Source organism: Eleutherodactylus coqui, chromosome 13 (assembly GCF_035609145.1).
Source record: "Eleutherodactylus coqui strain aEleCoq1 chromosome 13, aEleCoq1.hap1, whole genome shotgun sequence".
Classification (NCBI taxonomy): Eukaryota; Metazoa; Chordata; class Amphibia; order Anura; family Eleutherodactylidae; genus Eleutherodactylus; species Eleutherodactylus coqui.
The window spans coordinates 14,056,286-14,080,949 of NC_089849.1; the positions used below are offsets into that span (position 1 = coordinate 14,056,286).

At 50.5% G+C, this 24,664-nt stretch overlaps 1 protein-coding gene across 2 annotated transcripts; it reads left to right on the plus strand.

The window, feature by feature from the left end:
• Positions 1-5,417: 5,417 nt before the first annotated feature.
• Positions 5,418-22,011, plus strand: PCMTD2 (protein-L-isoaspartate (D-aspartate) O-methyltransferase domain containing 2). Of its 2 annotated transcripts, none has more exons than XM_066588003.1 (6): positions 5,418-5,474; positions 12,428-12,756; positions 14,031-14,133; positions 14,729-14,900; positions 17,412-17,535; positions 19,575-22,011. In XM_066588003.1, exons 2-6 carry the CDS (start codon positions 12,450-12,452, stop codon positions 19,958-19,960), a joined length of 1,092 nt encoding a protein of 363 aa, XP_066444100.1. In that variant the 5' UTR covers positions 5,418-5,474; positions 12,428-12,449; the 3' UTR covers positions 19,961-22,011. The 2 variants fall into 2 exon arrangements, with proteins under 2 accessions (XP_066444100.1, XP_066444099.1); XM_066588002.1 differs by having other exon boundaries at positions 5,460-5,544.
• The last annotated feature ends 2,653 nt before the right edge of the window (positions 22,012-24,664 follow it).

A 24,664-nucleotide genomic window follows, 5' to 3' on the forward strand; every position in this document is an offset into this window, starting at 1 on the left:
GGAGGGAAGGGGCCACAGCATGGCGGCAACGGTGTATACGCAACGGGGCCCATGCCGTCTGAATGGCGCACAAACTTTAGAGTTTTTACTCCACAGATCGTAGCGTATATCGGTCGCCGTAAAAAAGGCGGCCGATATACACTCGTGGAAATAAAGCCTCACACTGACAAGCGAAAGACGGTAGGAATTAAACGTGAAAATCTGACACGTGAGCCACAATATGTCTCTGTACCGCAATATAGTTGTCATTATAAATAAATGTATCAATGCGTTATGTTCCTGTGGAAAACTGAGATTGTAAGAGATTATTCTCATAAGCATGTTATATTAATGAGGATATAACATAATAGAATTAATTATGGGTCATTTATGAACATATGGGTTGGTAGGAATGGGCGGCTAACTCTGCTGCCACTACCTGGCTAAACAGGCTCTGAGAAATATCTGCATTTGAGGGGGTCACACCAACATTTAAGTATGGTGGCATAAAGGTGCATTTACACTGCAAAGATAATCGCTCAAAAGATGCCTTTTGAGCGATCATTTTGCATAAACTACGACTTAGTACTAATGTCTATTAGTACAAATTAGTAGAGCGTGAGCTGCTGGGAGCTGTATTCAGGGAACCGACCACCTGCTGTTCCCTGATTACGAGTTCCCTTTGTTCCGCCATGAGGCAGAAAGCTGAGAGAATGCAATCAGCTGTAATCAGCACTCCCCAGGCAGAACACAGCATGCGGTTCTACTAATCAGCTGTTATGCTGACCAACGATTTTTAAGCAGAACTGAAAACCATTGTTTGGCAGAAAACTGAAAGCTGGGCACATTTACACCTAACGATTATCGCTCTTAGGCTGCATTCCCCCGAATGTATATCGGCTCGGTTTTCACGCCGAGCCGATATACGTTGTCCTCATGTGCAGGGGGGGAGGATGGAAGAGCCAGGAGCAGGAACTGAGCTCCCGCCCCCTCTCCGACCCGCTGCACTATTTGCAATGAAAGAAGGTGGGACAGGGGCGGGGCTAAGTTCTGAGAATTAGCCCCGCCTGTTCCGCCTCTCCCCATTGCAAATAGTGCAGAGGGGCGGAGAGGAGGTGGGAGCTCAGTTCCTGCTCCTGGCTCTTCCATCCTCCCCCCCCCCCCTGCACATGAGGACGACGTATATCGGCTCGGCGTGAAAACCGAGCCGATATACATTCGTGGGAATGCACCCAAAAGATGGTTTTTGAGCAAATTTTGAGTGAAAATCGTTGTGTCTAAATGGGCCTTAAGTCTAACAAGTATTGATCATTTTTTTAATTTAATCTCTTTTAGGCTAATTTCACACAGGCAAGTGCGATATCGGGCCATGAAACTCGTCCCGAATTCACACTTGGGAATGTGCAACTTCGCCGTGGATACAAGACATTTTTGTGTCAAAAACGCCTCACATCACTTCACTGCTTTCATAGTCTTTAAAGGGATTTTCCAGCACTACATTATTGATGACTATTCCTGCGGATAGGGCATCAATAGTTGATTGGTGGGAATCTGCCCCTTGGAACCCCACCAGTGGCGCTGTGAGTGCTGCTGTCAGTTCACTCCATACCACGCACAGCGCCATACACTGTATAGTGGCTGTGCCTGCTATTCAACTCAGTCCCGTTCACTTGAATGAGACTGAGCTGCTTACAGACCATGTGACCAAAGTATGTGACGTCACTTGCCTGAGAAGAGGCCAAAGATGGGATCCCAAAAGACAAACCCCAGTTGGATCAATTATCGATGACCTATTCTGAGGACAGTGAAGAGCTGGAAAAAGGCGTATAAAGGGAAGCTGTCATATGGTGCTGTTAGGGGAGTTGGCACGCAGCCGAGTGATGTATATTTCATTCTCACCCGCTCCCGCAATCCAGCAGTGTCCCCCGGTGAAGATGACGCGTGGCACAAAAATAGAGACTCTTTGTGGAGTCCTGCGCATGAGCTCTCCTATACAAGTCTATGGGAAAGATCGCACACGGGACCCTGAAAAGAGTCCGATTTTCGTGCTGTGTGCTGACTTCAGAGAGGGACACCGCTGGAACGCAGTAGCGGGTGAGTATAAAAATACATCACACCGGCTCCCTGCTACCTCCTCTAACAGCACTAATAACTTAGTTTACACCAGGGCCCGTTCGCAGCGATCACACCGGGGCCCGTTCGCAGCGATCACACCGGGGCCCGTTCGCAGCGATCACACCGGGGCCCGTTCGCAGCGATCACACCGGGGCCCGTTCGCAGCGATCACACCGGGGCCCGTTCGCAGCGATCACACCGGGGCCCGTTCCCAGCGATCACACCGGGGCCCGTTCGCAGCGATCACACCGGGGCCCGTTCGCAGCGATCACACCAGGGCCCGTTCACAGCGATCACACCAGGGCCCGTTCACAGCGATCACACTTCGGGCCCGTTCACAGCGATCACACTTCGGGCCCGTTCACAGCGATCACACTTCGGGCCCGTTCACAGCGATCACACCAGGGCCCGTTCACAGCGATCACACCAGGGCCCGTTCACAGCGATCACACCAGGGCCCGTTCACAGCGATCACACCAGGGCCCGTTCACAGCGATCACACCAGGGCCCGTTCACAGCGATCACACCAGGGCCCGTTCACAGCGATCACACCAGGGCCCGTTCAAAGCGATCACACCAGGGCCCGTTCACAGCGATCACACTTCGGGCCCGTTCACAGCGATCACACTTCGGGCCCGTTCACAGCGATCACACTTCGGGCCCGTTCACAGCGATCACACTTCGGGCCCGTTCACAGCGATCACACTTCGGGCCCGTTCACAGCGATCACACCGGGGCCCGTTCACAGCGATCACACCGGGGCCCGTTCACAGCGATCACACCAGGGCCCGTTCACAACGATCACACCAGGGCCCGTTCACAGCGATCACACCAGGGCCCGTTCACAGCGATCACACCAGGGCCCGTTCACAGCGATCACACCAGGGCCCGTTCACAGCGATCACACCAGGGCCCGTTCACAGCGATCACACCAGGGCCCGTTCACAGCGATCACACTTCGGGCCCGTTCACAGCGATCACACCAGGGCCCGTTCACAGCGATCACACTTCGGGCCCGTTCACAGCGATCACACTTCGGGCCCGTTCACAGCGATCACACTTCGGGCCCGTTCACAGCGATCACACTTCGGGCCCGTTCACAGCGATCACACCAGGGCCCGTTCACAGCGATCACACCAGGGCCCGTTCACAGCGATCACACCAGGGCCCGTTCAAAGCGATCACACCAGGGCCCGTTCAAAGTGATCACACCAGGGCCCGTTCACAGCGATCACACTTCGGGCCCGTTCGCAGCGATCACACTTCGGGCCCGTTCGCAGCGATCACACCAGGGCCCGTTCACAGCGATCCCACTTCGGGCCCGTTCGCAGCGATCACACTTCGGGCCCGTTCGCAGCGATCACACCAGGGCCCGTTCACAGCGATCACACCGGGGCCCGTTCACAGCGATCACACCGGGGCCCGTTCACAGCGATCGCACCAGGGCCCGTTCACAGCGATCGCACCAGGGCCCGTTCACAGCGATCGCACCAGGGCCCGTTCACGGCGATCGCACCAGGGCCCGTTCACGGCGATCGCACCAGGGCCCGTTCACGGCGATCACACCGGGGCCCGTTCACGGCGATCACACCGGGGCCCGTTCACGGCGATCACACCGGGGCCCGTTCACGGCGATCACACCAGGGCCCGTTCACGGCGATCACACCGGGGCCCGATCACAGCGATCACACCGGGGCCCGTTCACAGCGATCACACCGGGGCCCGTTCACAGCGATCACACCGGGGCCCGTTCACAGCGATCACACCGGGGCCCGTTCACAGCGATCACACCGGGGCCCGTTCACAGCGATCACACAAGGGACCGTTCACAGCGATCACACCAGGGCCCGTTCACAGCGATCACACAAGGGACCGTTCACAGCGATCACACAAGGGACCGTTCACAGCGATCACACCGGGGCCCGTTCACATGGACGCATCTTCTGTCCATACTCAGTCTGTATTTTTTACGGCCTGACTAGAGCCGGCACAAAGACCCAGTAAATTGGCGCACTCACACAGACCCAGTAAATTGGCGCACTCACACAGACCCAGTAAATTGGCGCACTCACACAGACCCAGTAAATTGGCGCACTCACACGGGCATCTTTTATGTGGACTGATGTTGCTTGTAAAAAAAAATTAAAGATTGCAACATGTCCTATTTTTATCTGTATTCACGGCCCAAACCGCCCATTATTGGGGAATTCTGGGATTTAAAAAAAAACAAACCACGGCGCAGCGGCCCGGGCTGTTACTGCAGGCGCAGCGGCCATCAGCCGATCTCCGGGCATCTGCATGGCGGGTCCTGCCTGTCAGCAACCGAAAAATAATAAAAAGTCCCAGGATGCCCCTTTATGGCGCGTCACGCATCGCGCAATGGGTGTGGACTTTACGCAGCCGAAAAAACGCACCAAAATCTGTGTCAGTTCTGCATCAAAATCTGCCTAATTGTGGATCGGCAGCTGATCTCCGCCTGCAGGTAACGGCGCTCCAGGACCAGCGGCGCATACCGTCACCCGCTGCTGAGCGCCGCCGCTGGTCAGGTGATGTGGAAGTGGGCTGCCTGGGAAAAGATGGCGGCGCTCAGTAACGCAATTGACGTGAATTTTGGATTTTCCTGCACACCATCCGCGCCAATTCCGCTACAGTTCGCTTTTTACCGCAATTAGCGCTGCATTTCAAACTCCGCAGCACGACGCCTTCATTGATTTCAATGGGGCTTCACAGACTAGCGTTCTAACGCCATTGTTTTGAGCGTTGTCTGCTTTATTTTCGTGCGCCTCATCACAATGGCGGTATTACGGTTCCGGACGCTGCGTTGAATACACCATTACAGTCTATAGATGTGGAAGAAAACGCTCATTGCGCTCTTTGCAGACCGTCTTTTACGACAAAACCGACTTGCTGCACTTTTTATCAGACGCAACGCAGACGTACAAATCTGCAGACGGTACGTTTTTTTTGCATCCGCCTGTGTGAATGAGCCCCTCCGCTATGCAGCCATTCATATGACATTCCTCTTCAACAGACCTTAACATTGATAACTACCACACTCAGCACGGACTCAGCTAACTGGGCAGCCTGGTATCTGTAGTTCCCGGAAGTCTGAGGCGCCCAGGCACAGGATAATGGCGCCGGGCGTCGAGCTTCTCCTCAGCCGCCTCCACGTGACACGGCGACGACTCTGCCTGACAGAAATTTCCCGCCCAGCACAAGCCTCGTCACGTGACTAGAAGCCGAGGCAGTCGGCGCAGCCGCAGTAAGGGGATGTGGTGAGCGTGCTGTGGGAGGGCGGTGTTATGCGGAGCCCCGCCCAGCTCATTAGCCTGTCTGGTGACGTCAGGCGCGGTCAGCTGGCTGTGTGTTTACAGCTGGAGGTGAGCGGTGTGGGACGCGTCATAACGGAGCACCGAGCGCAGCCTCGGCCTCTCACCGGGCCCGACCGAGGTAACACGCCGAGCCGTCCCCAGCCAGCCGGGGGCCGCTGCGTGTGGAGGCACAACAGGGGCAAAGTGTAGAGGACGCGGGCCCGCTATGTCGTGCAGTGGTTAGTCAGGGCTTGCAGCTATTCCGCGTAGTTCCTGCAGGGGGAGCAGCAGAACCCTCCCATAGTTGTTCCTTAGGTCCCGCTGCGGCGCTGTTCCCCTCACGTCCTGCGGGGGGAGCTTTATCCGTGACGTGCAGCAAGTTGTGACGCATTTTCAGGTGGCGGTGGGGGCTCTTCATAGTGTGCAGTTCGACCTGCGTCCTGCAGGAGGCGTAGGACGGGGATTTGTGCAGCGCAGGAAGACTTTGCTCTCATGTGACCGCACTGCTCTGCATACTGTGCAGCTTGTTGTCCTGCAGGGGGCGCACTAAGTGACTCATGTCACCATATACTGCATGTCCTCTGGTGACCTGTAGGGGACCTCATACTGTGGGGCCACAATGTACAGCATGTCCACTGGTGTCCAGCAGGGGGAGCATTAATGACACTGCATAAGGTCCCCTAATGCTCCCCCTGCTGGACACCAGGGGTCATGCTGCACATAACAGTGCAATGCACCACTGTATGAGGTCCCCTATGTGCTGCATGTCCCCTGGTGTCCTGCAGAGGGAGCATATCCCATACAGCAGTGCACAGCGTCACTATTGCTCCCTCTGCTGGACACCAGGGGACATGCAAACACAATGCACCACTGTATGAGGTCTTATCTACAGCATGTCCAGCAGGGGGAGCATTAATGACACTGTATGAGAACCCCTAATGTTCCCCCTGCTGGACACCAGGGGACATGCAAACACAATGCACCACTGTATGAGGTCTTATCTACAGCATGTCCAGCAGGGGGAGCATTAATGACACTGTATGAGAACCCCTAATGTTCCCCCTGCTGGACACCAGGGGTTATGCTGCACATGCAAACACACAATGCGCCACTGTATGAGGTCCCCTATGTACAGCATGTCCCCTGGTGTCCAGCAGGGGGAGCATTAGGCAGGGTTTACACAGTCATAAACTGAACCCACTACAGCCTGCGCAGTGGATTACAGCCGTGACCCTGCGTACAGCTGCAAAATAGTACTGCACATGACCGCTTACGCAGGTGGTCATACGCGGTACACCTTTTTTAAAATTTGTTTATATTTCCTGCGACGTTGCAGATACCGCCGCCCATACACAATGTAATTGCATATGGGCTGCGAGTATATCTGTGACCTCAGAGAACAATGGGCTCTCTGTCACGTACATCCACGGTTGTGTGAGACTGGCCTTAAAGGGGTTCTCCTACTCCTAGCTGTTCTCAGACAGCTCCGTACATTGCACAGTGGTCTGGGTTGGTACTGCAGGCCGAGTCCTACTAAAGTGAATTAGACTTGGCCTGCAGTACCAACTCTGACCACTACGCAATCTATGGAGCTGTCCGGAAACGGCTAGAAGTGAGACAACCCCTTTAATGATACTGTGTGTGTGTGACTGTATAAGGTCTCCTAATGCTCCCCCTGCTGGACACCAGGCACATAGCAGCACAGTGCAACACTGTATGAGGTCCCCATATAATCAGCAGGCTCCCTGGTGTCCTGCAGGGGGAGCACTAAGCATTATGGGACTTCATACAGTGGTGTGTGGCATGGCATGCCCCCTAGTGTCCTGCACGGGGAGCATTAGGGGACTAATACAGCACTGTCACTATGTACCCTGGTGTCCTGCAGGGGGAGCTACTGGATTGGGCTCCATCCTTCCCCTGTATGACACAGGGAGGGGGGTTGTGTATTTAAGAGCGCAGAAAACCCACATAGCGGCTGCAGTATGCAGGGAATATACATATATTGGGGGTGTGACTACGCTGCATATTACGCAGCTGGAATACACATACGCCCGTGCGAACGAGCCCTCAGCGTGCGTCCATAAATGCTGCGCAATTTCCAGTACAGAATCCGCCGCGTCTTATAATACAAGCGATGTGGATGAAACCTCCAGAAACCTCATCGCCGCGCATAAACTGACCTGCCGTGCGACCTGTAAAGCAGCCCTCCCCAAATCCGGTCCCAACAGCCTGCCGCTGTTATCTGCCGACCCTCCAACTTGTTGGTTTCGGCCCCTTTTGTGGCCGTCCAAGATGACTGCAGCAATTGTCTACCTACCTAATGCACGCTGTGCACTGCTCTGATTGGCCAAAGCTGATCACATGAGCAGCACTGGCCAATGAGGGCAGTTCTAGTGCATTGGTAGTCTACCAATAGCAATGCACTGTGGGGATTAGGTAGTCTGAACATGGTTTTGTCTACAGGACCCAGAATCGGCTGATTGGGGAGACTGCAGGTAGTATGCCCCGATGTCCGGTCGCAGGGCAGAACTTTGTCCCGAAACCAGAGGGTCACTTTAAATTCACAACATGCCAATTTAGGCCGATCTCACGCGACAGGATTTTAATTGCGGATTCCATGATCGGCGTCTGCGCGGGTGTTCTGTGGGCACAGAAGGGCATGTATCTTCCTTCACACCTAATGGCTGGAATTGCGTATTCTGCGAGCGGAAGAAAAATCGCAGCATGCTCTATTTTAGCATGGAATCTGCGACCATAGAGCCCATTGTGCCCCGAGGTCGCGGATATAGCTGCGGGTGCCCGCGTCACTGCGGGAAATACAAAGCTGTACTGCGCATGACGGCCTGCAAGAGGATGCGGTCAGGCGCCTAATGGTATTGCGCCGCATGCTGGGTCACCGGCTGGGCACATAGCTGGAATTTACTGCAGGCCTCCCGCATGCAGAGTCCAAAGCGGCGGTGTGCGCCCGGCCTGATGCTGCGGCTGCCCACTCTTTCAGACGAGGGGGTGACATCCACGCTGAATCCACACCCAGATAGACGCGTGCGGATCGCCTCCAGCATCTGCAGCGAATGCGCTGCGTGGACGTGGCATACGGCTGTTTATACACGAACAGTAGAGGGTCGGCAGCTGCAGATCTGTGGCGCTGAATCAAACGTTGGGGCGCTGGTGTCTGTAAAGGGGTTTTCTGGAACATTAAAAAAAAAATTCTAGGATCCTAAAATCATGTAAAATGAATGCTCTATTCTGGCGCCCCCCCCCCCCCCCCATTTGAGGGGGGAAAAAAAATGCAGCCACTTCGCAAACGGTCCGATAACAGATCTTGGGGACCTTTCACGCGGGACAGCGTATTCTGCAACAGTGTTGGGGTATACGCCCCCCCCCCCCACATCCCCCAGCCGAATACCCAGCACCACAATCTGCACTGATAACCGGATCTCGATGCAGAATTCAGGGGCAACATATTCCGCAGCACTGTTGTGGAATTTCCCGTCCGGAGTGAGAGGTCTCTTAGTCCAGGATCACATCGGTGATTTGAGGTTCTCTTCTAGTTGGGGGTGAGGGGGACTGGAAGGTGTTGCATCTGGCGTATGTTGGGCCTGCCCGCTGCCGGGCGGACCCCGTTCTTTATATCTGGCGCCGTCTTGCTTTTAGCATGTCGCCCAGTGTCGTCTTGGACAATATAGCAGGGGACCGGGGGCTTTGGTAGTCAAACTGCTCTGTCCTTCCTGGTGGCTGCTGAACATGACATGTGGTTATTGATTGGCTGCAGCAGTCACATGTCCTGGTCAGCTGCTACCAGGAAGGACAAAGGTTGGGAAGCAGTTTTAAGTCCTGGGACGGCCCTTTTCTCGTCCATATCATTGGGGAACACGGCAAGATCTTTGGTTATAGCTGCTGCCACTAGGGGGCGGACACTAAGCAAATAAAAAGGAGTTTTGTTACTGAGCGTAAAATCCATTTCTCTTTGTTGGGGGACATGGCACCCACTCAGCTTTATTCTGTCCGTAACTTGGCTTGCCCCCTCTAAAGGGATATTCGTTTCCCTCTGGCTCCATTAGCTTCTATCCATGGTCGCTATCGGTCAATTTGCGTTTGGGTTCCTTCTGCTTTTGTACAACCTCATTTATCTTGGTGCCTGCAGGAGGCCTGTAGCTAGGAGGAAGAGCTAGCTTGGTGCCTGCAGGAGGTGTGTAGCTAGGAGGAGGAGCTAGCTTGGTGCCTGCAGGAGGCGTGTAGCTAGGAGGAGGAGCTAGCTTGGTGCCTGCAGGAGGCGTGTAGCTAGGAGGAGGAGCTAGCTTGGTGCCTGCAGCTGGCGTGTAGCTAGGAGGAGGAGCTAGCTTGGTGCCTGCAGGAGGCGTGTAGCTAGGAGGAGGAGCTAGCTTGGTGCCTGCAGGAGGCGTGTAGCTAGGAGGAGGAGCTAGCTTGGTGCCTGCAGGAGGCGTGTAGCTAGGAGGAGGAGCTAGCTTGGTGCCTGCAGGAGGCGTGTAGCTAGGAGGAGGAGCTAGCTTGGTGCCTGCAGGAGGCGTGTAGCTAGGAGGAGGAGCTAGCTTGGTGCCTGCAGGAGGCGTGTAGCTAGGAGGAGGAGCTAGCTTGGTGCCTGCAGGAGGCGTGTAGCTAGGAGGAGGAGCTAGCTTGGGGCCTGCAGGAGGCGTGTAGCTAGGAGGAGGAACACTTCACTAATCCAGAAGGTGTCTTGTGTTTTCATTGTTCAGCTCAGTGCTGTGACTTGAATAATTGCTAAAGTGCACGACTGGCCCATTGGCCATGATCTGTTACGTCCGGCTGCAGTGACGCAGGCCGCCATTTGACCGAACAAAATAGTAGCAGCACTTGTTGTTTGATCCGTCGCTGATTTTCGTGGAAATCCCAGAGAATGTGAATAAGGACTTCAGGCCTGAAAATCTGATCATTACACAATTATTCGAATACGGAGGGTTACAGACATGGGCCCCCTGGACACGGGCGGAAATTCTGCAGCGGGATTTCCTGTAGACTTTCCACCCGTGCCCGCCTGCAAAGGATCGCATTGCGAAACACAATCCTATGCACACGGCCGCGATTTGTGCACCTAGCCCAAAAATGCTCGCCAATCGGCAGTTTCTCTCCCCATGTGAACAGGAAGAGGTATAGCTGCCCTATGGGGGGGCTAACTATCATATTGGCCATCATTTGTCTCCATAAGCAGATTCTTGGCCCGTGTTAAAGAAAATAAATGAGTGCCGATCGATTGGCGCTCGTTACGTTGGGCCGATAATTTGGCCAGTCTAGAAGGCCCTGAAGTCCATCTTTTCACGGGCTGATGACGCACGCAATCGTCCAGAGCAATGTCTGTTTGCCTGATTGTTGGCCTACATGAAACCTCACCCCATTAACCAAAGAACGAGCAAACTGTCTTTCATCAACAGATCAGTATGTCATGTGTCGTCAGCAGAACAACAACAACAACTCCACGCGTGAAGAGGTGATGCAGCAGCTGTGATTCTCTGTGGGGATAAGCAGTTGTATTACTGGTTATTCATCCCATGTGGGGGCTGGATAGAAAAGGGCCGATCTCACAAATTGCCCGGACTTGGACCACAATAGATGCTCTTAGGGTGATCCTTAAGGCCACATTCACATGCGCCAGCGCGATATCGGGCCAATATCCCACTTGCCAACGTGCGTTTTTCACGCAGGTGCGAGGTGCTTATCATTCAGAAGTGCCTTCTGTGAAACTGCGATCTTCAGGTGTGTTTTGCGCGCGTCAGAGGATCGGAAGTGCTTCCAATTGATTTCGATGGGAAGCCTCCCATCGCACTCGCATGCACATCACACGGCCTGCGAGCGCCATGCAAGGTCTTTAAAGGTCCCATTGACAACAATGGGCGAGGCGTTCTATGGGAGAACCAAAGGATGGAACATGCTGCGATCTGCGAGGGGGACAACCGCTCATGTGAGTAAGACCAAAAGAATAGAGTTCATATTTGTGCCTCTTACGACGCAGTGAGATTCCTGTGTGAACGGAGCCCACAGAGGCAAAGTTTTTGGTTTTTTTGCGCTGCTGATCTGCTGTACATTTTTGGGGCAGATCTGCAGCAGATTTCACCCCTACAATTTAATTTCAATTAAAGGAGTGAAATATCCTGCAGATCGGCAACCAAATCCACAGTAGATCTCAGCGACTTGTGAGGGCGCCCTGAAGAGGATTTCTCACTTAAACGCACAGGATGGGGTCTGACCGCTGGGACCCCCAGTGATCCCAAGATCTGGGCACTCCGAAGCCTCCATGAGAATGAACTGGTGGAGCGCTTGTGTGACTCTCGCTACATTCGTTTGTGTGGGACGGAGCGAGATCGATGCGCTCTCCGTAGGAGCGACTAGAGCGGCGGTCACAGACACCACCACTCCACTCTAATGGGGGATTCAGGATTCACAGATTTGGGGATCACCGGGGGTCCCAGTAGTCAGACCCATAGTGAGCCAACATGTATCCAGTGGATAGGGGATGAATATTATAGTGGAAATCCCGCTGCTCCTGTTCCGCCAGCACCCGGTAACCAGCTACTCTCCAACTCCTGCAGCAGCAGTGGTGACCTCGCTGACGCAATGGGGGCATGTGATCGCTGCAGCAGGGGTGACCTCACCGGCACAAAGGGGGGGGCATGTGATCGCTGCAGCAGCGGCTACCTCGCCAGCACAAGGGGAGCGTGCGATCGCTGCAGCAGCGGCTACCTCGCCAGCACAAGGGGAGCGTGCGATCGCTGCAGCCAATTGCTGGGTGAAGTGAGCAGGTGGTTTGCCGCAGCGGTCACATGTCCCTGATGTCTTTTCCACTAACCTGAGCATGCTTCATAAATCTCAGGGCGGGGGGAGCAGAGAACGCCTTTAAGCATCTCGTAAATTTCTGTCCACTCGATGTGCGTTCTCGGACCACCCGTCCACGTGCGTTTGCTCTCAATGGTGAGGGGGGACAACTGTGACGGGAACAAATGAAAAGGCTGCTCAATGCTGAAATACTCTGTTCTGCTTTTTGTTAACAGCTTTATAGCCTTTCTAGCCAAAATGGGAGGAGCGGTGAGCGCCGGCGAGGACAACGACGACCTGATCGACAACTTGAAGGAGGCTCAGTACATCCGCACCGAAGAGGTGGAGCAGGCGTTCCGCGCCATTGACCGTGCGGATTACTACCTGGATGAATACAAGGAAATTGCGTATAAAGATTTGGCGTGGAAACACGGGAACATCCACCTGTCCGCCCCCTGCATCTACTCGGAGGTGATGGAGGCGCTGGAGCTACAGCCGGGCCTGTCCTTCCTAAACCTGGGCAGCGGCACCGGATATCTGAGCACGATGGTGGGACTCATCCTGGGTGAGAAGGACAACCTGTATATGTGCTTTGGTTTTACTTCTCACTATTGTACAAGATTGTTTGCTGTCAGTGAATAGAAACCTTATTTACAGCCAGAAGCCCAATCCTGTAGGTCTTGTTTACCCGGTGGAATCCGCCTCATAAACCCCATTTATCTGCCTTTTCTTTAATGAGGTTAATCTGCACACAAGCTTTCCGATACGAAATGGGCGTAAAAAAATTGCTATCGCGATTTGATGCCGCGCCAGCGTGGGTTCTGCAGTGTCAAAATGATAGACCCACCCCAAATGATCCCATTTAAAAAAATTACACATCTTAATATATTCACGGAGGGGTCAGGGGTGTTTTGACCCTACAGTTAAAAAAAATAAAATTTCGTAATTTTTGAAAATTGCATTTTAAAGGCATTTTTTTTCCATAGTGCACATGAAAATGAGGGTTTGCACCCCCAAAATGGATCGCCCTGTTTGCCCTGTTTTTAGAAACATACCCATTGTGGCCATAATCTTCTGTCCATATGCACAACGGGGCCCAAACTGAAAGGAGTAATCGGCGGCTGTCAGAACAGACATTATGCTTGAACGTGATTTACTCCCCATTGCTCACTTGTAGAGCCCCCTGAGCGGCCAAAACAGAACCCCCACAACTGTCCCCATTTTGAAAACTACACCCCTTAACGAATTCATATAGGGGTGTACTGCGTATTTTTACCCCACAGTTTTTGAATAGATCTAAGCAAAGCAGAAGGAAAAAGTTACGATTTTCCTTTTTTTGGGGGGGGGGGGCAATTGTAAACTTAAAAAAAAATTTTTTTTGTACAGCACACACATAAATGAAGACTTTCACCCCCAAATGGGCCTGTTTGTCCCTTGTTCAGAAACATACACTTGTGGCCCTAATCTTTACATCTGGCTGCACGACGGGGCCCGAACTGACAGAGCATCAAACTTCAACTGTGTTTTTTTAAATTTTACGTCATCACCATTATCCATTGGATAGCGGCGATCACGTGACCGGGGACCGCATACAGCGGCTCCTGGTGACAGCTCCATGCTCTCGGCTACTCATACTAGTAGTGACATCTGGTGTGCATGCATGGAGGACTGGAGCGCCGCAGGATATCGTGGAGGACGGGGTGTGAGTATTTTGGGGGCAGAGCGATGGTAAATGGGAAGGAGCCGTGTTGCATCCCAGCACAGCCTACAGAATGTGTCATAGAGAAGACATAACCCTCTGTGCCTCGGGCTTCCACTAAGCTTTATCTCTGTCATCAGGACCATTTGGAGTGAACCATGGAGTGGAGCTTCATCCAGACGTCATCGAATATGCAAAGCAAAAGTTGGATCAGTTCGTCCGCACAAGCGACAGCTTCGACAAGTAAGTCTGCTGGCTGTGGCCTGTGGGGCTCTGGGGGTGCTGCGGGCTGGCAGGACTGTTATCAACTCTATGAAATAAATAAATATATACATATACCTTTTTTTTTCTTTTCTTTTCCATGTCCTGTTTATGAACATACTACTATACCTTTTTTAGGCAGCTTGGAGTTAGAGCAATTCTCTTGTGCTGGGTGACCACCCCTCTTGGAGCCACAAGGCTTATAGGATGGGGTCGCTCAGTCCAGGGTTGTGCTTTCTATACTGACCTGCCTTCCCATTCTTCCCGATCTGCACAGGAAGGCGGCGCTGCATGCATGCATCGTAATCTTATCTTTTGGTACGCACGTCCTGTGTGTGCATTTAATGAAGAGGGGTCTGATGCAAGCACTGCGCTCCTGCCTCTCCGGCGGACTGTGAGGGAACAAGGAGGCAGATGAGCATAACCCCCCCCCCCCCCCCCCAGACTCTATGCCCCCTGTCCTAAAAGTCCATAAACGTCGCTTATGGTGCTCTCAAATGCTTTAATGGCAGCCATCTTGGTTGACACAAACCTTTCCTAGATATTTACACTTTTGTCTATTTTGTACCTCCCTCAGGTTTGACTTCTGTGAACCATCCTTCGTGGCTGGGAACTGCCTGGAAATCTCTCTGGAATCCTCGGCTTATGACCGCGTGTACTGTGGAGCCGGAGTACAGAGGGAGCACGAGGAGTACATGAAGAACCTGCTGAAAGTGGGTGGCATACTTGTGATGCCACTTGAAGAGAAGGTACACAAATTCTTACTTGGGCCCAATGTCCACGGGTGGGCTGGGCTTGATTTGCAGAAGATCCACAAATCAAATTGTCCATAGGGAAACATGGGCGTCCGCGAATGAAATAAAGCATAGGGATTTGATCTGCAGACCTTTTTGGTTTGGGGGGGGGGGGGGGGGAAATCACAGCATGCTCCATTTCAGTGCGGATCCCACACGGACCGCTTCCATTAAAGTCAATGGAAGCCATCTGATCCGTGGCCCGTCCACAACTGAATTGCGAATGGGCCGCGGATTCTGTGGGAAAGCAGGAGTTTAAAAAAAAAAAAAAGTACTGCGGTGCTTCTCCGGGCGACAAACCTGCCATCCTAGCATTCCCAAATTTCACGTTTTGCACCATGCTTGCCTAAAGTGTCAAAAGTAGATACTGCAGGGGGCATGGCCTAAATCTTTAAACTACTATTGCTATTAAAGTAACCCTCTTATTCAGGATATTGCCTGCTGTTGCTCTTCTGTCAATGTCTCTACTCTAGTTTTCAGCGCCAATTTCAGCCGTCCAAGATGGTCACCACAATTCCCTAACTACTGTGTGTGCCTTGCACTGCTTTCTGATTGTACTGTGGGGATTATGGAGTCTGAAGATGAGGGGGGTGGAAGTCTAAATTGGCCATCTTAGTCGGCTGAAAACAGGACCTGGAATCAGTGGAACATAAGCAGGTAATGCACACCCCCCACCGCCCCCTGGTCCCAGGACAAAACTTTGTTCTGAAGCCTGGGGGATGATTTAAAGTCAGAAAATTTCGAAAACCTTTATGGCGCAATTGTTGAAATGTGTAGGGAAAATTCATAAACATTAGGCTGCTATCAGACGGGCGACAAAATTACGTGATTTTTCTCGCGATGCGACAATGCTACAACAGGCATGTGTGTGAAGCCCATGGTTTCCAATTGGTTCCTTCACATTCGCAATGTTTTCTCTGCTATGTTGCGAGGTCCAAAAAAATTGCAGCAAACTTAATATCTGAGTGACTTGCTTTTTTGGGGGTGTTTTTAGCCCATGTTTCCCTAAGTAGCCTCCTTGTTTATCGTATCATGAACTAGTGCTTTTCGTGCGATGTGATACATTTCCCTACCCCTAAACTAAGCTGCAACTGCTGCTGGCTGGAGCTTTTCCGTGCGTCCTGTAGTCCTCGTTTGCCCACAGAAGATCACTTCCTGGTAGTGGAATTCATAAATCCCACCTCCAGGAAGCGATGGCTCTGATTGGTTCATCCAGCGCTGCATTGATTGGTTCATCCAGTACTACTCAACTAATCAGAGCCATGGCTTCCTGGAGGCGGGATCTATGAAACACACAAACAAGAAGTGATCTTCTGTGGGCAAAGCAGTACTGCAGGACCTCCAACGGAGCTCCGTAGAGCAGCAGGAAGACCCAGACTGCGCCTGTTAGGTAAGTATTCCATTTTTATTCCTTTTCATTCAGGGGGCGCAGCCAGGGCTTATTTTACGGGTAGGGCTTAACCTTAAGACTAAATCAGTGAGTTTATTGCTGGCAGCAGCAAAGTGATGCTTTTTTTAAAAAAAAGCAGCAACTTTATTTTGCTTTTTTTTGTAGTCGTGATATCACTGTCGTCTGTATGAAAGAGGCCCCCTTTTTTTTTTTTTTTTTTTGTTCAACTCCCTTTAAATGGGTGGGGCCTAGTGCAAGGGGGCAGGGCAGCTCTTGGTCTATTGAATTCACCACTAATAATAAAGCAGTATCCATGATGGAGATGATAAAGGAAATCATTTTTAAAAATGTGTCGCTCCAACGTATGACCAAAGAGTAATGGTGATGCAAAAAGAAAAACTACTCCCCAGAGCATACAGAACGATCGGGTATGTCCTTCTGTAAGCTTGTGGTCACGGCTGGCACTGAAACAACCACAAAGCGGATCCAAAATCTCATCCAATGGACGTCTACTTTGTAATTGGGGAGAGCGCTGACCCGGATACCGGCACACAGTCGGGGAAACTCTCATAAAATGGGAAGACCAGTAAAACCTCAGGCGTTGGCCAACAAATAGACTGGTCCCATGTACCGTGATCCAGAAGGTTTAATAAGAATGGCACATCCAAGGCGGCATAAACCATCACATACGAGTAGTTTAGGGCAGTGTTCCCCAACTCCAGTCCTCAGGGACCGCCAACAGGTCATGTTATCAGGATTTCCTCAGTATTGCATGGGTGATGTAATTATTGTCGGGTCCTCAGACGTTGCCACAGGTGTTCTCTCTATAGCATATTCTGAAAACATGACTTGTTGGTGGTCCCTGAGGACTGGAGTTCGGGACCCCTGGTTTAGGGCAACGGGGTTTGGGACGATTTGTATACCTTTTTTTTTTTTTTTCTTTTAAGCCCATGTGTCCTGGAAAATAAATAGGTGGTTCTTTACTGATGGCATTTTGTGTTTTGTTCTACTCTAATGATTGGCTTCGGGGGCTGATGTCTAACTATACAGATGTATTGTTCCCCTCTTTCATTCAGCTTACAAAGATAACCCGCACGGGTCTAACCACCTGGGACACCAAGAAGATCCTGGCCGTGTCATTCGCTCCTCTAGTGCAACCAAGTAAAACCGACAACGGGAGGAGACACCCGCTGCATCTGCGTAAGTGCAAGGCTTCTATCTGTGCCAATAGTTACCAGAACTAACTCGTTAGGGTGACTTTAGATGGGACAACTATCGCTACTGTGCTTTTACACTGGAGGAATAGTCATTTATGAATGGAGGCGGAGTGTCAGATCTCTTCAGCCACCCGCCTCCATTCACTGCAAACAGGGAGTCGTTTAAAGATGAGACTGCCTGTTCATAAAGAATAGTGAGCTGAAATGGAGCGACCAGCGTCTGAGTGACTTCTTACTTAGTAAGTACTCTGTCGGTAATTTACACGGGGTGACAGTTGCTCATTTGAGCAATTTTATTTGAGCAATTATTGGCCCATGTTAAAGTACCCTTAGGCAACTGTAGATGTGGTGCAACCAGATGGTCTCTACTGCATAATGTTTCTCCCCCTTTTGCATGCCTTCTGCGCGTATTCCTCTTCCTTGCATGCTGTGGGTGTGCGGGCGCTTCCTGCTGTGGCGGTCGCCCTCACTTGGGTGGGGTTTTCTGCACTCTGAGCTAATCTCGTAACCCCCTCCAGCAGCTTTGCCTCAGATCCGCATCTTCTGGGGGCCTCTTCTTCCAACATGCCTGGAGGCGGACCTTGTATTACCGCGTGCATCCTTTGACCCAGTTTAGCTGCAGATATACATCTTCCAGGACCCACCGCATTCTTCCAACATCCCGCAGCGCACCTGTCAATAGGCGAACAAACTGTGTTAGTCAGCAAACATTGCACTATGGTTTTGGATTGGCTGGCTCTGCTCACATGAACAGCACTGGTCAATCAGAAAAGTGTGTAATGTCTTAGACTACCAATATACACTGAGCAGAGAGAGTGCATTGGTGGTTTAGGGATCGCAGCCGCCATCTTGGAAGAATAGAAAGGAGTCCTAGGATTGGTAGCCATCTAGGAAAAGGATGGCACCTGGTCATATAACTCCCGCTTGTGGTACCTGGACAGATTTTGTCCCTGAACTGAAGGGCCCCTTTAAAATGCCAAAAGATAACATGGTCTTTGCAGTGGTTTTCATTTACCTGCTCATGTGCCTTTTTAAGGTAATCCTTAAGGGGCCTTATTCTGATGCATTCGCCTTCTAAAGCACTTCATCAGACGTGTGGCATGGGATTCCAATGCCACGGTGATTGAGGGCCCAGATGTCTAATGGCAGCCCATTACCTGCTTTAACAGTGGGGGGATCGGAGAAGCTGTTGATCCGCGCTGCTTAACCCTTGACATGCTGCGGTCAATGAAACTGCAGCTTGTAAAAGATGGACGGTAAGGGCTGTGTCACCCATCAGACTTCCTGAAAAGCCTAAATAAAATTAGTGTTAAAGGTTGAAACCCAACTTCTCCTGTGTGTCCGTCCGTCCGTCCGTCCGTGCTAAGACTAAAAAGTTATGGATCTTGGAATGCATCAAAGAAAAACGAGATGATGATTAAGGCGCAAACAGGCTGCTAGTAAGGCCCTAAGAATACTTGGTGCATTTTACAATGTAACCTGTTTTTGGTGCCCATATACTCCTTCTCTTGTGTTGGCTGCTGGGAGGTAAGCTGATGTACGATCCTCACCCATATGATAAGTCGCATATTCTCATGTATCGCTGAGGGCTCATTCACATGGTGTGGTTTCAGTCCGTATTATATACCTTTTTTATGCACCTAATACAGCATTTCCCCAGTTGACTTGCATTGGGGTATCAAACGTGTTTCGCACGTGAAAGAAAACCTGCATGTTCTACTGATGTGTTACACATCTATAAGTCCGTGGGCGTGCAATATGCGCAGTGACTACACATACATTGTGTGCATGATGCTAGGAGACAGTGTGAGAAGGTGACATTAATTTAGGAGTTTAGCTTTTATTTTTATTTCTTTTGCGCGCTTAAACACAGTGGATAGAGATACAAAGTGCGCAAAACATCGCATACGCCGTAAAAGCGCTATTTTACTGACTGAATATTCAAACGCCTGTGAATGAGCCCCAAACTTCTAGCAGCTAAACTGACTTGTTAGAATGAATCCTGTCTGTTTTCTCCTTCAGCTCCTCCCAACGTGCGCTCACTGCAAGACTTGGCTCGAATCACCATCAGAGGACGTATTAAGAAGCGCATCAAACAAGAGACCACCTGCAGGGGTGGTGCCGGGGTCCTAAAATACCCCCCACGCTACAAGCGTAAGCGTCTGCGCCGCCGCCAAATGGAAACCATAGTCTTTCTAGACAAAGAAATGTTCGCCAGCCGCATCCCAAACCCCTTTGACGACAACAACAACTGCGAAGACGTGGAGGAAGATCCCAGAGAAGAGGAAGAGCGAGCAACTAGCGACACAAAGCAAGACCCTCCTGTCAACTATCTCCGAGAGAAGATCCTGAGCCTGCCTCTTCCCGATCCGCTGAAGTACTATCTACTCTACTACCGAGAGAAATAGACCGCGGGACAATATGGCGGACGTCTAACTGACATCTGGTCTTACGGGGGAAGCTGGCCAGTCCCTTTTTTGCCTTCTTGACCATTGTTTCTCCAGCTCTTTAGCCTATTCTGTTGTCCGAACAACTGGTAACGGTTCTTGAAGAACCCATAAGGTTTTAGAGAAACTTTCCTGCCTTCCTAGGAACGGACTACAAGACCCTTTTGGTGCGTCATCCAGCAGAGCAGCCCTTATTAAAAGCACAACTTTTTTTCACCCAATGTTCTGATCATATATCTGATTTGTCTGCAGCCTTGAAAGGGTTAAAAGGATTTGTCCCGATGTGACATTTATTGGGCTACTCGACAAGTGACTTTCAGGTGCTACCGTGTCTTTGTAGAATACGTCTTATGCAGGCACACCTTAGTATGGGTGGCACCCTAGACTGAGGCTGCAGTAATGGAGCGCCCCTTTAAGTCATTGCGCAGCTTTTTGGGTTCCATTATAGAGATAAGATACTTGTAATTCGGGGTAAGCATGTTAGAGCTTCTGGTGTCTTGGCTGTAACTTTTTTTACAGATCTGGCTCCATGCAAACCATGCATCGTTGTTGCACGTGAGAGCTCCCCTCCCCACCCCCATCTATATACTGGACCCTCAATCATTGGAAACGGCCTGCGACTTCCATGTTACACCTCTGTCTCCTGCACCTTCTGATGATCCCGGATGGGGTGAGCTGGCATTCAGCAAGCGCACACGTCCGATTGAATGCAAATTTCAACCTCTACGGTGGTTGCAAATGTATCATTTGTCTCCCTCTAGTGGCTCGGTTTGGAGTGACGACAATATTTTGAACAGATCATGGGACAATGCGATTACTCATGTTTAGACCAAGTTAAATGTGCAAATGTCCCAAAGTGTCCTCTAATGTGGAGTCTGCCATAGAAGTCCTGGATCTTTCCTTGCAAATGAAAAAAAAATGCTAAATAGCTTGTTGGACTTTACAGATGATTCCGCGAGGCAGAATTTAGGCCTGATAAGGTAATCTTTGCTTATAGAAACAGGGATTTTTTTTTTTCTTTAAAGCTCCATGTTTCTAACCGACCATCAAATAGTCAATAGATAGATCAATGCAGCCTGCTGTGCTTGGGTGTGGCCACAAGGTGGAGCTAGATTACATGCCTCAGTACAGTGGACAACTCAGTGCAGCCTTTAGTGCTAGTATCTGTCCACAAGGTGGAGCATCACTTGTGTATGTATAAATTGTGTTATATATAATATAGCACAGGGGACGGGTCAATGCAGCCTGTAGTGCTGGACATCAGCCACAAGGTGGAGCTCCGATACATGCATCTTCATACAGTGGACTGGTTAAGGCAGCCTGTAGTGCTGGAGTCTGACCACAAGGTGGAGCTCCATTATATGCATCTCTGTACAGTGGACAGGTCAGTGTTTTATGCCAGAGTTTAGCCACAAAGTAGAGCCGTAAAAGAAACTTTTCCATGCATTCAGCATAGTGTTGAGCTATGAGTGGGCGGTTTAGTGCTTCGTGTTCGGCAACGGCGTTCAAGGCCATTTTATGCAAGTTATAGTTAATGTTTAGGGTATCTATAAGTCAAGTCTGCACTGGAGGGTATATAATATGTGGTATTGGTTAAAAGGGACCTGCAGTACCATGCATCTACAGAGGGGGGCGGTGTGTTTCATCCCCTTCCAGTGTTTTTGCTATGTCAACCAAACTCTTTAATAAGATAGATTTAGGTGAGAAGGATAATCTCTACAGAAAGTCGGTTCCCTTCCCGCGATGGCGGAGACGAGCGGCGTGGGACAGTGAAGGGAGTTTAGCTTCTCGCATCCCTTCCACATTTGCTGTTTCGGTCGAGTTCAGTACAAGATTTATGTGCCAAACGGCAGCGTTCTTTCTTTCGTGTACTTGTACTGTTGTACCTGCGTGCTGTTGAGGTGGACGGACCGCCGCTGCATCCTGTATTACTCGTGCCCAGACTGAGATTTGATTAATTTTTTTTTTCTTCTGTATATTTATGTAGTCTTTAAATATACGTGTTTTTCTTAGACTTTTGTACTGTCTTTTATTTAAAGGGTCTCCAGTGGCAGCATAAGAGGGGGATTTTGAGCTTAGGGATACTTAACCCCTTCACTCAGGATATGTATTTACTGTCTTGACAGCTGGGGGTACAATAAGGGAGGGGGGCGGTGGTGGCACATGACCCCTGCTTTCAGGATGAGTGGGTTTCTCAGCTTGAGATCTTTGCCAATCAGACTTTTATATCCTGTGGATTGAAGGGGGGGGGGGGGAGTTTTTGGTACACCTTTTAGGGGTTGTAACAAGCTATAACGTTGTTCTTTATACACAAGAATGGGAATAACTGGTAGCAGTCCAACAGCTGGGACCCCACCAGGCCTGAGTGGGGGGGTCCCAAAGCTCCTCACATGAATGGATGGGTGGTGAGACATGCATATGCTGTTCCTTTATCCACTTGCATCAGCACTTAGTCTTTGGTGCTGCCATGAAAATTTAATGCTGCTGCATGGATGTATAGCCCTGGCTCTAGGAAGTGACCTTTAGGATTGGTGGGGGTCCCAGCAGTCAGACCCCCTCAATCATGGTTATCCCCACAGATTAGGGATTATCGCATGCTTTATCACATGTTCACAGAATAGTTTATAAATGATCACTTAGACTTCCTGCGGTCATGAGAACAGCCTTTGGGCATAGGTTTGCATATGTGACCACTGCTCTATTCAATTCAGAGTGGTCAGACCCTCAACAATCATTTATTAGCTACTCTATGGATAAGTCGCAAGGGGGTTTTCCCTTACACCCATGATAGCACCTATGAACAAGCCCGCCTCCCTGCGGATAGGAAGCTAGCACTTCTTAAATCTTTTGCAATGTGGGAACACCCTTACCACCTCAGTTCCTGTTTACTGGCTACAGGCCAGGTTGGAAATTGTTTAGGCAGCTACTGCTTGCTTATCTCAGATCTTTCAAGGATTGCTCCTGAACTCTAAAGGTATGGACTGCAGGGCCTGGTTACCAAGCTCAATGGGTGAGAGGTTACCTGTTTGGTTAAAGTCTCTATGGGGAGCAACTGGTAAGCATGGAATCATCCTCTTGACCCCTGGTGGATGCTGTGTTCCTCCTGTAGTTGTGGGAGAACAATGGCGATGAACTTGCATGATTTCCCAACGCTGTCACTGATTGGGCACAGTGCTCAGCCAATCGGAGGCAGTGCTTTCAGGAGGCAGGAATTTTTCAATCAGAAGAAAAGTGGGACCTGCAAGATGATATGCTGGAGATGATAGTGCTTCTAAAGTGATGTTTTTGTTTTTTTTTCCTACAATTATGGATTATTTTCTGGGTAGGGTTTAGATTTCAAGCCATTCCCCCCCCCCCCCCCCCCCCCCCCCCCCACTTCTTCCTGAAACTTCTTGGGAAGTCCCCTGCTACTGCAGTCACAGCAGTATCAGAGGATCGTGATCATCTCCTATTGATTTCAATGGGGCTGGTGCTGCTGCTGGCTCCATTAAGCACAATCTGAGAATATCAGGATCCACTGCTGCAGCTGTGACTGCTGCAGCAGGGGATTCCTTCAGCCCTGCTGGGATGGGAGGTTGGTTTCCTATGAAAATGCCTCGCATCCAGGGTTTCAAAAGGATTGCTGCAAGGCCCCCAAAGAACTTACTGTAGCACGTGTGACGGGAAGGCCTACTTTTGTCAGGTTCCAAAGCAAAGGAAATCCCGCAGCACTCACTTCAGATGCAAAGAATCAGCAGAGGTATCACAGCATGCCAAGCTACAGTGGGGACTATGGACCTTTAGTACCCTCAGTAGGTAAATGCTCGCAGAAAGTGGCAGCATCAGCGGTGTGTTCAATAAAAGATCAGCCTTTATTGCTCCATGTTCATAAAATATACAGGCGACGTTTCGACTTAAGCAGTCTTTCTCAAGCCTCTACTAAAAGTCGAAACATTGCCTGTATATTTTATGAACGTGGAGCAATAAAGGCTGATCTTTTATTGAACACACTGCTGATGCTGCCACTTTCTGCGAACATTTAACTACTTTTGTCACGGTGACGCCAACACTCCAGCTAGACCCTCGGGATGGTATGCCAAAAAAAATAATAGTTTCGATAAAAGTAGAGTCCAGCAATAGTTTAGAAATGTGGGAGTGTACAGATTTAATACTTTGATATTTGAAATAAAAATTGAATTCACAGTTCTCCATAAAAGTATTTGCAACAGGTACACGAAGATGCAGCATGAAGCAGGCAAGTGAACACGATGCGAAATACAGTGATATTGATTTGATTAAGACCTGACTTTAACGCCTCTCCTCCCCCCCCCCCCCCCCTTTTTTTCCCCTTTTCCTGTGGATTTATTTCCAAGAAGGATTGATTTTATATTTTAGTGAAGTGTATATGAAGCAGAGGGACAAGTGGCTGAAAGGCTAATCTTAGTTTTGAATTCACCTGGGGGTAGTTAGGACTCATGATTTTGTAAAAGGCAGACCTGGGAGAGGTTCTTCTCTCCTCCTGTGCGGTGCCAAGGGAACGGGTTTACACTACGCTCTACCTTGGAAGACAATGTGCTGCACTGCTGGCTTGCTCTCGTGCGGGAGAGCAAGCCAGCAGTGCAGTAGTACTTCCTCCTATCTCCACCTCCATTGACTACGCTCTCCTCTAACTGCTCACTGCCTCCT

What these genes read in the sequence shown, in the direction of transcription:
- PCMTD2 (XM_066588003.1), top strand. Translation starts at nt 12,450, where the DNA reads ATGGGAGGAGCGGTGAGCGCCGGCGAGGACAACGACGACCTGATCGAC. An exon ending in TGATGCCACTTGAAGAGAAG is followed by an intron (nt 14,901 to 17,411) that starts GTACACAAATTC and finishes TCTTTCATTCAG; the next exon opens with CTTACAAAGATAACCCGCAC. An exon ending in GAGACACCCGCTGCATCTGC is followed by an intron (nt 17,536 to 19,574) that starts GTAAGTGCAAGG and finishes TTTCTCCTTCAG; the next exon opens with CTCCTCCCAACGTGCGCTCA.